At 45.0% G+C, this 12,080-nt stretch overlaps 1 protein-coding gene across 4 annotated transcripts in view; it reads left to right on the top strand.

The window, feature by feature from the left end:
- DHX8 (DEAH-box helicase 8) overlaps window positions 1-12,080 on the top strand; it is a 32,568-nt gene that overhangs the window by 636 nt on the left and 19,852 nt on the right. For 2 of the 4 annotated variants that reach the window (XR_014821075.1, XM_003131379.6), the window contains exons 2-10: window positions 3,996-4,081; window positions 4,588-4,660; window positions 5,085-5,170; window positions 6,062-6,171; window positions 7,045-7,380; window positions 8,057-8,201; window positions 8,293-8,496; window positions 9,175-9,262; window positions 11,491-11,588. Coding sequence is in view for 3 of the 4 variants with exons in the window: in XM_003131379.6 (XP_003131427.4) it covers window positions 3,996-4,081; window positions 4,588-4,660; window positions 5,085-5,170; window positions 6,062-6,171; window positions 7,045-7,380; window positions 8,057-8,201; window positions 8,293-8,496; window positions 9,175-9,262; window positions 11,491-11,588 (1,226 nt within the window). In the remaining variant the exon portion in view is untranslated. Of the gene's footprint in view, window positions 1-3,995; window positions 4,082-4,587; window positions 4,661-5,084; window positions 5,171-6,061; window positions 6,172-7,044; window positions 7,381-8,056; window positions 8,202-8,292; window positions 8,497-9,174; window positions 9,907-10,187; window positions 11,589-12,080 lie in introns of all 4 variants that reach the window. The other 2 variants (XM_084984279.1, XM_084984278.1) reach the window with 2 other exon arrangements.

Below are 12,080 nucleotides of genomic sequence, written 5' to 3'. Positions count from 1 at the left end.
TAAGTAGTTAAGTAGCTCCCATCAAGATCACATATCAAATGTGAGTGAAACTGGTCTGGAATTCAAGTCTTCTGTAGTCTGTGGCTTTAATAGTGCTCTTAACCATTAATGTTTATGCTGTCTCTCTAACACTAGTGTCTGGTGCCTCCCAAACATTAGATGTCTTGGGGCAAACTGTACACGGGAGAACCTAAACTGAGGAGATGGAGGAGTTCCCTGGAGATTCACTGGGTTAAAGACCCAGCGTTGGTACTGTTGTGGCGCCGCTGGTTCGGTCCCTAGCTGGGGAACTGTGCAGCCAATAATAAAAGGAAAGAAAAGGTTATTTTTTTAAGAAACCTTGAAGAAATGGAAAAGTCCTACAGCTAAGGCCTCAGGCAGATGGAAGTTCTCATGAAGGTGAAGGGATAGATGGGTGGAGAGCGTCGGTGAAGGGATTGAGCTTTGATAGGTACAGGGATGCTTCATCCATTTTAAGAGCAAGGAGGACAGTGTGGTTGTAGATGCAGATGGATTTAGGGATTGGAGAGGAGGGAGAGATTTCCAATTTTTTCTATTTTCTTTCTTTCTTTTTTTGGGTCTTTTGTCTTTTTAGGGCCACTCACTCTGCATATGGAGGTTCCCAGGCTAGGGGTCGAATTGGAGCTGTTGCTGCCGGCCTATGCCACAGCAACACCAGAGCCGAGCCACACCACAGCTCACGGCAACGCCGGATCCTTAACCCACTGAGCAAGATTGGGATTGAACCCGCAACCTCATGGTTCCTAGTTGGATTTGTTTCCGCTGCACCACAAGTGGAACTCCCCCTAATTTTTTCTATTTTCTAAGTGAAGATTAAGTGAAGCCATCAATTGGAGAGATGGAAGGGCAGGGGCATATGATAAAGAGGAGTCACAGAGTTAGATGTGTGACCTTGGGTAAGATACATCCTTTCTCTGAAGATGTTTCTCTCATTTGTGACATGAGGACGATACTCTGTTTTTCACAGGGTTACCTTGTAGCACCTGGGAAGATGCTCTGTGTATTTTAGTTTACCTTTCTCTTGCCTCCCATCAAGATGTGCCTATCCTGTGTCATTTTTTTCCCCTTAGTCTCCTCTTTTAGATGATAATAAAGTGCTATTCTTGTCAGTGTGCTGTCTCTCTGCATAATATGTTCCTTCATTCAGCAAGTATTTGTTGAACTAGGGGATTAGAAATACAGTGGAGGACAAGATAGATTCCTCTGGTCAGTGAGTTTGCGTTGTTTCTTCCCCTCTCTGGCAGCAAGCTTAGGTTTCTTTCTCTCTCTCTTTTAAACTAGCATCTACTAATGCCTTAGCCCCTTTTAGAAGAAACAAAAACTTATTGAGACCAAAACTGCCCCACACGCAGCTTCCCAGGCCAGTTGCAAGTCCAGACTGTCACTGGCTATAGATCCGAGGTTCCAACAACCCCTTCCTTGGGTTTGATTAATTTACTTAGAGCAGCTCACAGAATTCAGAGAAACATTTTACTAATTGGTTTATTATAAAAAGATATAACTCAGGAACAGCTAAGTGCATAAGTGGAAGGTACGTGGCAAGGAAGAGGAACCTCCATGCCTTTCAAGTTCCCAAATCTCCCTGTATCCACCAGCCTGGAAGTTCTCCAAGCCTAGTCCCTTTGGGTGTTTATAGAGGCCACATCGTATAGGCACAATTGATTAAATCTTTGGCCATTGATAAGTGAACTCAGTCTTGGGTGAGAGGCCCCTTGCCCCTCCCCGGAGATCAGGGTGGGTCTGAAAGTTCCCACCCTCTCATGTCCTGGTTAGTTTCCCTGATCACCAGCCCTCATCCTCTAGTTACTTAGGGTTTTGCTAAAGTTATCTCAGGAACATTAAAAAAAAAAATAAAACACTCTCTGCACTTGGGAATTCCAAGGATTTTAGGCACTTCATGCCAAATATATAGTTCTTATAAGTCACAGTATCACAAACACAGACTTACAAAACCAGTAACGTTAAAAATACTAGCATTGGAAAGAGTGATAGATGGTATTGTTTTGTTGAAACTAAATTGCCAGAGTTGGATTTAGTTTAAAAAAGATGTATATTTACTTCTTTTGTTTTATCTGCTGACTTGATTCTTTTGATTTTGACCTCGATGTATTGTCACTTAAATCAGGGTCATTATTTTTTCTGTTTTCAACAATGGGTTTGTTTTTAACTACCTGTTTATTTTCAGTAGCTCAGTTAATTTAACGATGCCCTTGTGTAGTTCTGAAGAGTAAAAAAATCCACATTCACGACGGCTGCAATGTGGTTATACTGCTGACTGCTCTAGGATTGGCTCTTTTGAGCATCCTATGACTAGCACCACGTGGCTTAGTTTTGTCTCCACATTTCTCTAAAGAACTTGGGCTCTGCAGTCAGAGTTCTGGATTCCAGTCCTGGTTACACCAGTTATTATTGGGTATGTCAGCGTCTCAAACCCTCAGCTTCCTCATCTGTAAAGCAGGGACAATAATGGCCCCAACCTATGAGGGTGGTTGTAAGAACCATGCGGGTGACCCGTGCGAAGCACTTAGCATAGTGCCTGGCATGTAGTAGATGTTTGAAAAAGTCTCAATCATTGGCATTGTTGTTATTCACTTATTATTTAAAAAAGCCTAATGGCATCTGGCTTTCACTTAATATCCTAAAAGAGGTAAGGGCAAACTTCAGCTTGGGAATTATATGATAGGACTAATTTATAAGTTAGTTATCCAGATCGTCCATGTTATTATTATTATTATTTTTTTTTGTCTTTTGTTGTTGTTGTTGTTGTTGCTATTTCTTGGGCTGCTCCCGCGCATATGGAGGTTCCCAGGCCAGGGGTTGAATCGGAGCTGTAGCCACCGGCCTCAGCCAGAGCCACAGCAACTCGGGATCCGAGCCGCGTCTGCAACCTACACCACAGCTCACGGCAACGCCGGATCGTTAACCCACTGAGCAAGGGCAGGGACCGAACCTGCAACCTCATGGTTCCTAGTCGGATTCGTTAACCACTGCGCCACGATGGGAACTCCCCATGTTATTATTTTTTAAGATTAAAAGCCAAATGAGGGAGTTCCTGTCGTGGCTCAGCGGAAACAAATCTGATTGGCATCCACGAGGACACAGGTTCGATCCCTGGCCTTGCTCAGTGGGTTAAGGATCCAGTGTTGCCGTGAGCCGTGGTGTAGGTCACAGACGCGGCTCAGCTCTGGTGTTGCTGTGGCTGTGGTGTTGGCCATAGGCTACAGCTCTGATTTGACCCCTAGCCTGGGAACCTCCATATGCCTCGGGTGCTGCCCTAAAAAGACCAAAAAAAAAAAAAAAAAAAAGCCAAATGAAATTATTAACATTTTCTTGCAGGACTTACAGCAGCATGAGGCTTATTCGAACCTTTCAGCCGCTCATAATCATAAAATGCACTTTTCTCCTAGAAGTCTCTTAATTAATAAATAGTTCTAATATCAGAAGTTTTAAGACCTAGGCGGGTATGTAGAGAACGGTCTGTGGGGAGGGGTAGCGAGTCTTTTCACCAGCTTGGAGATTGTACCATCCAGCAGCTGCCCGGCCCTCACATGCAGATTGAGCGTGTCCTTTCAGAAACTCCAGAAAGTGTGTGCGTGTGTCTGCGTGTGCGCGTGCATACGCGCATGGGCTCACATTCTTGGACGTGGTTACCTCCAGAATCTGCATGGCAATGTGCACAGCTTGTAGTTTCCTTGCAGGAGAGTGCGGTGAGCGGGCACAAGGAGGTCTTCCTCCCTTGAATGCACTCAAGGGCCTGGCGAGCCATTTTGTAGTAATATCTTCTTTTCATTTGTAAAAATTAACGAGAACGTGGATAATCTCGGTAGTTTAAATTATTTCTTTACTCTTACTGGATGGTGGTCTTTGGTTTTTATGACTGTTGAGTAGCCCAACTGGTTTTGTTTTTAACATATTTGAAACAGATTTCTTGCTCAAGTCAACATTCTTGTTTTAATCCCTTTTCTTCTTTGCAGCTGAGTTTGTGATCAGTCTTGCTGAGAAAAATACCACCTTTGATACTTTTAAGGCTTCTCTGGTCAAAAATGGTGCAGAATTCACGGTATGTGTGTGTGGAGACCCCTGTTTTGTTTTAATATCACTGTTGGATTTAAATTTTGATAGTACGTGTCAATCAAATAAACCATTAATGTGTGATGTTTTCATGCCACTAAGCAGTGATGATGTAACCAAATTGCCTGTGACATCTTTCTAGGAAAATGGGGCACATTTCCATTATTAAAGTTTTTATGGGTGTTTACATTCTTGGTCTGTGAATCAGGAAGTCAAAGACAAGAGTCTTAGGTTTGCGAGGTAGTTCTAATCCATAGGAGATAAAATGATTGAAGGGAACTAAATTATTCCCCCTCCCCACAGATTCCTAAATACCAATTTTTTCTGAGGCTACGGTCCTAGATCCTGGCCACATCAGGTCGATAACTATAGTTCATTTATCTAGTTAGCTAAGTTCAAGTGCATAACCACCTTTTTCTAAAGGACATCCCTTTTCTTGGTGTTTTTAAGCACGGATCCAAGAGCTGACAACTTTTGTTCTGTTTCTTTTCAAAGGATTCTCTCATTAGTAACTTGCTGCGTCTCATACAAACCATGCGGCCTCCAGCAAAGCCTTCCACTAGCAAAGGTGAGCAGAGCTCCTGGCCAAGCTTCCTCTTCAGAGTATGGTTTAGATAGTGAGCTTCCTGTAAATTGTGTTTGTTTCCCTTGTAGCAGCTGCTGAGCAAGTAAATTGTTCTAGTGAAATTTTCAAATGACTTAAGACAAGATTAAAATTATGAGACATCACTAGTTGAATGAATACTGAATCCCACCCCCCACCCCCACAGCCAGGTAGTTTGTTGAGGGTTTCGTAATCAGTGGGTTTTTTTTTTTTAGAAAGTTGAATTTTGTTTATAGGAACATAGATGATTAATATGTGGGAAAATGTTCTGTTTTTAGTTTGATGCAAATCTAATGTTGAAATTCTTTTGTTAACCATTAAGAATATTAAATGTGTCTTTTTTTTTTTTTTTTTTTTTAACCCCCCTCATGCTCTTTAATGGAACAAGATCCAGTTGTTAAACCCAAAACTGAAAAAGAAAAGCTGAAGGAACTCTTCCCAGTCCTTTGCCAACCAGACAACCCTTCTGTGCGGGTACTGATACCATTTTGAGGATATTGACTGTAACTGCATGTTCCCCCCACCGCACCTCTTTTCTTTGTCTCATTAGTTATTAGTTTTAAGTTTGCCTTCACTGTAAGTCAAAGCGGTCACTTCCTATGCATAGAATAATGTTAGAAGGTTTGGGGAATGATATTCAAGGGACCTGAGATCAGGAATTGTGGGAAGCAGTGATTAGAAATATGAAATAAGTGTGAACAGATGCCCGATGTATGAAATTAGATTTTTTTAATCTATTATATGTTAGAAGGCCTTATTTTTGAAGTGTTTTGTTCTTTTAATTTTATCTTAGCAAGTATTTATTAAGTGCCTACTATGTGCTGAGCACTGTCCTAGCTACCAGGGTACAGCGGTGAACAGAACCCTAGAGTGTCTGCCCTCTTGGAGATGACATCCTAGGCCTGGGGCAGGGGCAGGAAAGAAGCATGTAAACTCCTCTAGTGGGGAGGAGACAGGCAGCACACAAGTCAGTCAGTGAGAACAACTACAGAAGAAAAATAAAGCAGGTGAAAGAGGGATGGGAATGTAGAGGGAGTGTTGCTTTTCAAAAACGTGGACATCATTTTCTGTTCATAATCACCCGTTGCGTGCTTTCACAGGAGGGATGCTAGCTAATTGCCTTGTGTAGGCTTGTATGAAGGATGCAGGGCATTTGCCAAGTGCAGAGATGACTTCCGGGAGCCTTTGCTCGTTCCTTCTTCCTCTCTGTCAAATTGTGTTGGAAATCTCTGTCCCCTTCGGCTTCCTTCACAGAAATGGTCAGACGCGTAGAGGCTGTCAGTTTTGCAGATGTACCTGAAATAGCGATTCTTGAGTGACTTTTTTTTGTCCCTTCTCCTAACTTGGCTGCCTTTGCCCCTGTAGACCATGCTGGACGAGGATGATGTGAAAGTTGCCGTGGATGTCCTCAAAGAGCTGGAGGCCTTGATGCCAAGTGCAGCAGGCCAGGAGCGGCACAGAGACACCGAGCACCGGTTTGTCCTTAGCATCCGATCCTTGGGGCAAGTTTACAGAATCCAGACTGGCCGTGTACAATTTTTTTTTTTTTTTTGTCCTTTTGCCTTTTCTAGGGCTGCTCCTGTGGCATTTGGAGGTTCCCAGGCTAGGGGTCTAATCGGAGCTGTAGCCACCGGCCTACGCCAGAGCCACAGCAACGCAGGATCCAAGCCACGTCTGCGACCTACACCACAGCTCGTGGCAACGCTGGATCCTAAACCCACTGAGCAAGGCCAGGGATCGAGCCCGCAACCTCATGGTTCCTAGTCGGATTTGTTAACTACTGTGCCACGACGGGAACTCCGGCCATGTACCATATTGTTGCATCTGTTTTCATTGCTGCCTGCCAGGAGTGTTTTTGCTGCAAACACTCAGATGCTCATGGGATAGAAATCTGGGTTGAAAGGGGCTAAGTGTGTTTATGGCCTTCTTTACTGGCCTGTAGGCACATCATAATTTTTTTTTTTTTTTTGTCTTTTTGCCATTTCTTAGGCCGCTGCTACGGCATATGGAGGTTCCCAGGCTAGGGGTCGAATCGGAGCTTTAGCTGCTGGCCTACACCAGAGCTACAGCAACGCCAGATCCGAGCTGTGTCTGCAACCTACACCACAGCTCACGGCAACGCCGGATCGTTAACCCGCTGAGCAAGGGCAGGGACCGAACCCGCAACCTCATGGTTCCTAGTCGGATTCGTTAACCACTGCGCCTTGACGGGAACTCCAGGGCACGTCATAATTATTCAAACTCTAGTTCTCTTCAGCATTTGGTGGGTACTACTGTGAGAGTGGCACGGCGCTAGGTGCCTGGGGAGCCTGTTTTCTGTTTCCAACAGGTGTTTGTTGGTGTGTTAGGGACAAGACGAAGAAGAAGAAGCGGAGTCGAGAGCGAGACCGCGACCGCGATCGTGAGCGCGATAGAGACCACAAGCGGAGACACCGGTCCCGCTCACGTTCCCGGACCCGGGAGAGGAATAAGGGGAAGTCTAGGTATCGGTCCAGGAGCAGAAGTCAGAGTCCCCCCAGAGACCGGAAGGACCGAGACAAGTACGGGGAGAGGAATCTGGACAGATGGCGGGATAAGCATGTGGACCGCCCTCCCCCCGAAGAGCCCGCCATCGGGGACATTTACAACGGCAAGGTCACCAGCATCATGCAGTTTGGATGCTTTGTGCAGCTGGAGGGACTAAGGTAATGGCTGGTGCCCTTCTTTCACACCAGTGAAGGGCGAGATTTCTTCTATCACTGGGGATGTTCACATTTTAAAAAGTTATTGTAATGACGACATTTAAATCAAATCAATCACATCAGGTTGTTAGAAATAGGCTTTTTATTATTTGAAATGTCGGAGAGCCATTTATTTCTTCCTCTGTCTTCAGGAACCTGCCCTTTTATTGGTTGAGACACATGAGAATTTGTCACCCCCATCCCCCTATGTCTTTCCTTTGGAAGGTGGTAATAGTATTTTATCAAACAATTTTATCAAACAGCCACCTTCTTGAGTTTAAGCGCATTTCCTAGAGTCCTGGTTGTGGCTCAGTGGAAATGAATCCAACTAGGAACGATGAGGTTGTGGGTTTGACCCCTGGCCTCGCCAAATGGGTTAAGGATCTGGCATTGCCATGAGCTGTGGTGTAGGTCGCAGATGTGGTTCAGATCTGGTGTTGCTGTGGCTGTGGTGTAGACTGGCAGCTGGAGCTCCTGTTTGACCCCTAGACTGGGAATCTCCATATGTGAGTGTAGCCCTAAAAAGCAGGGGGAAAAAAAAAAAAGGACAATTTCCCTTTGTTCAATTCCAACAAGGGTAGAAATCGGTTGGGGAAAAGCTATTTGAAGCATGTTCCAGATGTGTCTGACTCTCCCTCAGGAAGCGGTGGGAAGGCCTGGTGCACATTTCTGAGCTCCGGCGGGAAGGCCGTGTGGCCAACGTGGCTGATGTGGTGAGCAAAGGCCAGAGGGTCAAGGTCAAAGTGCTGTCCTTCACCGGGACCAAGACCAGCTTGAGTATGAAGGTAGGGGAGATATCCAGCCGGTTTCCACACCTGGTGGCCAGAGAAACAAGTGGGCAGCAAGTGGCTTGTTTCTCTTGTTTTTATGCGCTAGGACGTGGATCAGGAGACTGGCGAGGATCTAAACCCAAATCGACGCCGGAATCTGGTTGGGGAGACCAATGAGGAGACGTCTATGAGGAATCCGGACAGACCCACCCACCTCTCCCTCGTCAGCGCCCCCGAAGTAGAAGATGACTCGCTGGAGCGCAAGCGCCTTACCCGCATCTCTGACCCAGAGAAGTGGGAGATCAAGCAGGTTGGGGCCATTTGCTCTTATGGCCACGTAGTCACGCAGCGTGGAGCTGGATGTGGTTAGGAGTGTGGGCCCTGGAGCACAACAGCCTGGGGGGACTTCTGGCCACTTACTAGCTGTGTGATCCTGAGCTAGGTGACACTGCCTCTTTGTACCTCAGGGCCAGTGGTGGGGCTGTGCGGAGTCAATGAGTCAGTAGAAGTGACGCCCTGGGGTTAGTGCCTGTGTGTGCTGAGTGGTGTGTAAGTGTTGGTTCTTGTTTTCGTCATTCTTCAGGAAACATCAAAACCCCGGTGTGACAGGCCACTGGGCAGCTGTTAGGGCTACAAGGACGAATGTATCATGGTTCTGACCCTTGAGGAACTGAGTCCAGTGGAGGAGACAGAATGAAACAAATAACTGCCAAAGTTTACATGTTACATGATAAGCAGTGCGCAGAGTTCTGTGGAGTCGAGGGAAAGAGCAGTGACACTTCCAGGGGATGAGGCCCTTGAGCTGTGCTTTTGAGCACAGGTTCTAGTGCCTCTTAGTGGTGGGATCTATGGTGTTTGAGGCCCTGCAGTCCTGGGGCCGAAGAGGAAAACACCTTGGTTTCCAAGGTGAAATCTCTGTATTAACTCTTACAAAAGAAGAGTTTTGATCCCAGTAGGTGACAAATGCTTCCTTCTTGCCTTTGGCTAGATGATTGCTGCCAATGTCCTTTCTAAAGAAGAGTTTCCAGACTTTGATGAAGAGACTGGCATTCTGCCTAAAGTGGATGATGAAGAAGGTAACCAGCAACTTAGACTGAGCAGGATAATGGGTGGGAAGTTGGCAGGTTGAGCCGTGGGATAGGGTTTCTTTGTAGTTTAACACAGTGGTGAAACTCATTTGTTCCTTTGGTCTCACCACTCATCTCTCAAAGAACAAGAAAATCCCCCCTTTTTTTTTTTTGGTCTTTTGTCTTTTTAGGGCCGCACCTGAGGCATAGGGAAGTTCCCAGGCTAGCAGTGGAATTCGAGCTGTAGCTGCCAGCCTACACCACAGCCTCAGCAGCTCGGGATCTGAGCCGTGTCTGCGACCTACACCACAGCTCATGGCAATGCCAGATCCTTAACCCACTGAGCGAGGCCAGGGATTGAACCTGCAACCTCATAGTTCCTAGTCAGATCTCTTTCCACTGGGCCACGATGGGAACCCCCAGGAAACTTATTTTTCTGATAAATGTTTCTATATTGTTATTTTTTTGCTTATAACCAATTTTTAGGATATAAAAAGTTATATTTTAGGGGGTAAATTTCATCTTGTATTCTTATTAATTGCTCTTTAAAGTCTAGATTCACCTAGATTACCTCTGAATTGCCCTGGAAACAATTTTATTTTATTTTTAACTTTTTTTTGCTTTTTAGGGCTGTGACATATGGAGGTTCCTAGGCTAGGGGTCTGATTGGAGCTGCACCTGCTAGCCTATGCCACAGCCACAGCAATGCCAGATCTGAGCTGCATCTGCGACCTATACCATAGCTCGTGGCAGTGCCGGATCCTTAACCCACCAAACGAGACCAGGGGTCGAACCCAAAACCACATGGTTCCTAGTTGGATTCGTTTCCGCTGTGCCACGACAGGAATTCCCACCCTGGAAACAATTTTTTTTTTTTTTTTGGTCTTTTTTTGCCATTTCTTGAGCCGCTCCCGTGGCATATGGAGGTTCCCAGGCTAGGGGTCGAATCAGAGCTGTAGCCGCCGGCCTACGCCAGAGCCACAGCAACGTGGGATCTGAGCCGTGTCTGCGACCCACACCACAGCTCACGGCAACGCCAGATCGTTAACCCACTGAGCAAGGCCAGGGATCGAACCTGAGTCCTCATGGATACTAGTCGAGTTCGTTACTGCTGAGCTGTAATGGGAATTCTGGGAATTTTTTGTTTTGTTTCATTTTATTATTATTTTTTTATTTTGGGGTTTTTTTTTTTTTTTTTGGCTTGTTTTTTAGTTTTTTTTCTTTTTGAACTCTGGCAGTTTTTTAAAATTGTGAAATAAATTCCTTAACGAGGCATGTACAGTTTATATACCAATAACAAATGAACATCTATGTACCTACCACCCAGTTAAGTAGAATTTACCACCTTTGAAACCCTTACCTGCCACACTCTGATTAGATCTTCCTCCCTCCTCCTCTAGGTAACTACCGTCCTAAATTTTGCATGATTTCCTGTTTTCTTTAGTGTTTTACCATCCCCTCTGTCTACCCCTAAACCTTGTAGTATTTAATTTGTCCATTTTTCAACTTTTCCTTTTTTGATTCACCATCGTCTTTTGACATTAATCTATATTTATTTTTACAGTTTTTTAAAAAATTTTTCACTTCTGTGGCGTTTTCTTGTAATTAAATTTACCATAATTTGTCCATTTTACTTTTGATGGGCATGTGGTATATTTTCTGATTGTGTTTGTTTACCTTTGTGGAGAGGACTGCAGTGAAGTTCCTCTGTTTGTCCTTTAATGCGCATGTGCAAGATTGTCTCTTTTTCCTAAATATGTAGGAGGAGAATTACTGAGTAGTAGGAAATGTGCTTGTTCAGTTTTACCAGGCAGTCCACGTTGTTTTTTAAAGTCTTTTACCAGTTTACTCTTCTACTATAAGTGACTTCCTGTTGCTCCAACATTTGGTGTTGTCCAATTGTCCACCTGAATTTTTTTCCCTAGTCTCTTGTGGATTAAGAATTATTCCATATAAAGTTGGATGGCAGATGCTTTAGTACCATTAAGAAGGTCAGACAGCATTTTTCCACAGGCTTGGCAGCTTCTTTCGGAAGAAGCCCTGAGCAGATCTTGGCCTGTGGCACCAGCTCCCTGGAAATGGCTGTGGGAGGGGACACAGTCACCTGCGGTAGAGTTTTGACCTTGGGAGCTCTCTTGGATAAAGATTGCTAATGCATGTGGAAATCAATCATTTTGGTGAAAATAGTCATGTCTCTTTTCAGTTTTTGGCTAATTCTTCTTTTGGGGAACTTTTAGATGAGGACCTTGAGATCGAACTGGTGGAGGAAGAGCCTCCCTTCCTGAGAGGGCACACCAAGCAGAGCATGGACATGAGCCCCATCAAAATCGTTAAGGTGAGAAACACGGGACCCTGACCCGGACCTGTGAGCTGCTTTTCCTGCAGTAACAATGCCGTTTTTTAGAGTAGTTACTAAATCTGAGTAAGCAGAACTCAGGCCGTAGTGTTGATGAATTGCTCAGGGTCTAGGATATTTTTCTTTTAGAGGAACTTTGACTTAGCTTTGTTGCTTTTGCCGTTTAAATTCTTTTGCTTTCATTTTAGTGTGTTTCGGGAGGAAGCAGAGATAAATATGTGTGCTTGATCTGCCATCCTTGCCCTTGCCCAGGCTTTACAGCTTAAATTACCTTGCAGGTTCAAAGGCAGTTTTGAAGGGTTTGTTTGACCAGTTGGGGTCCCCAGTAAAAAGCTCTAGCACTGGGTGCTGTGGAGGGCAGATCTGCGAGAAGAATTTGTGACGTAATTATGGTAAAATTTTAGGTTCGGGAAAGGGCATCTTCGAGATCGCCCGGCCCAGTGATGCTTATGATCTACCCCTGTATCCTTC

Source organism: Sus scrofa, chromosome 12, assembly GCF_054392235.1.
Source record: "Sus scrofa isolate SSC_HxYL_T2T_F1_AM1 chromosome 12, Sscrofa_HxYL_maternal_Yorkshire_Landrace_v2.0, whole genome shotgun sequence".
Taxonomy (NCBI): domain Eukaryota; kingdom Metazoa; phylum Chordata; class Mammalia; order Artiodactyla; family Suidae; genus Sus; species Sus scrofa.
Note: the sequence above shows the minus strand (reverse complement) of the source record. Positions and strands in the feature narration are given on the sequence as shown.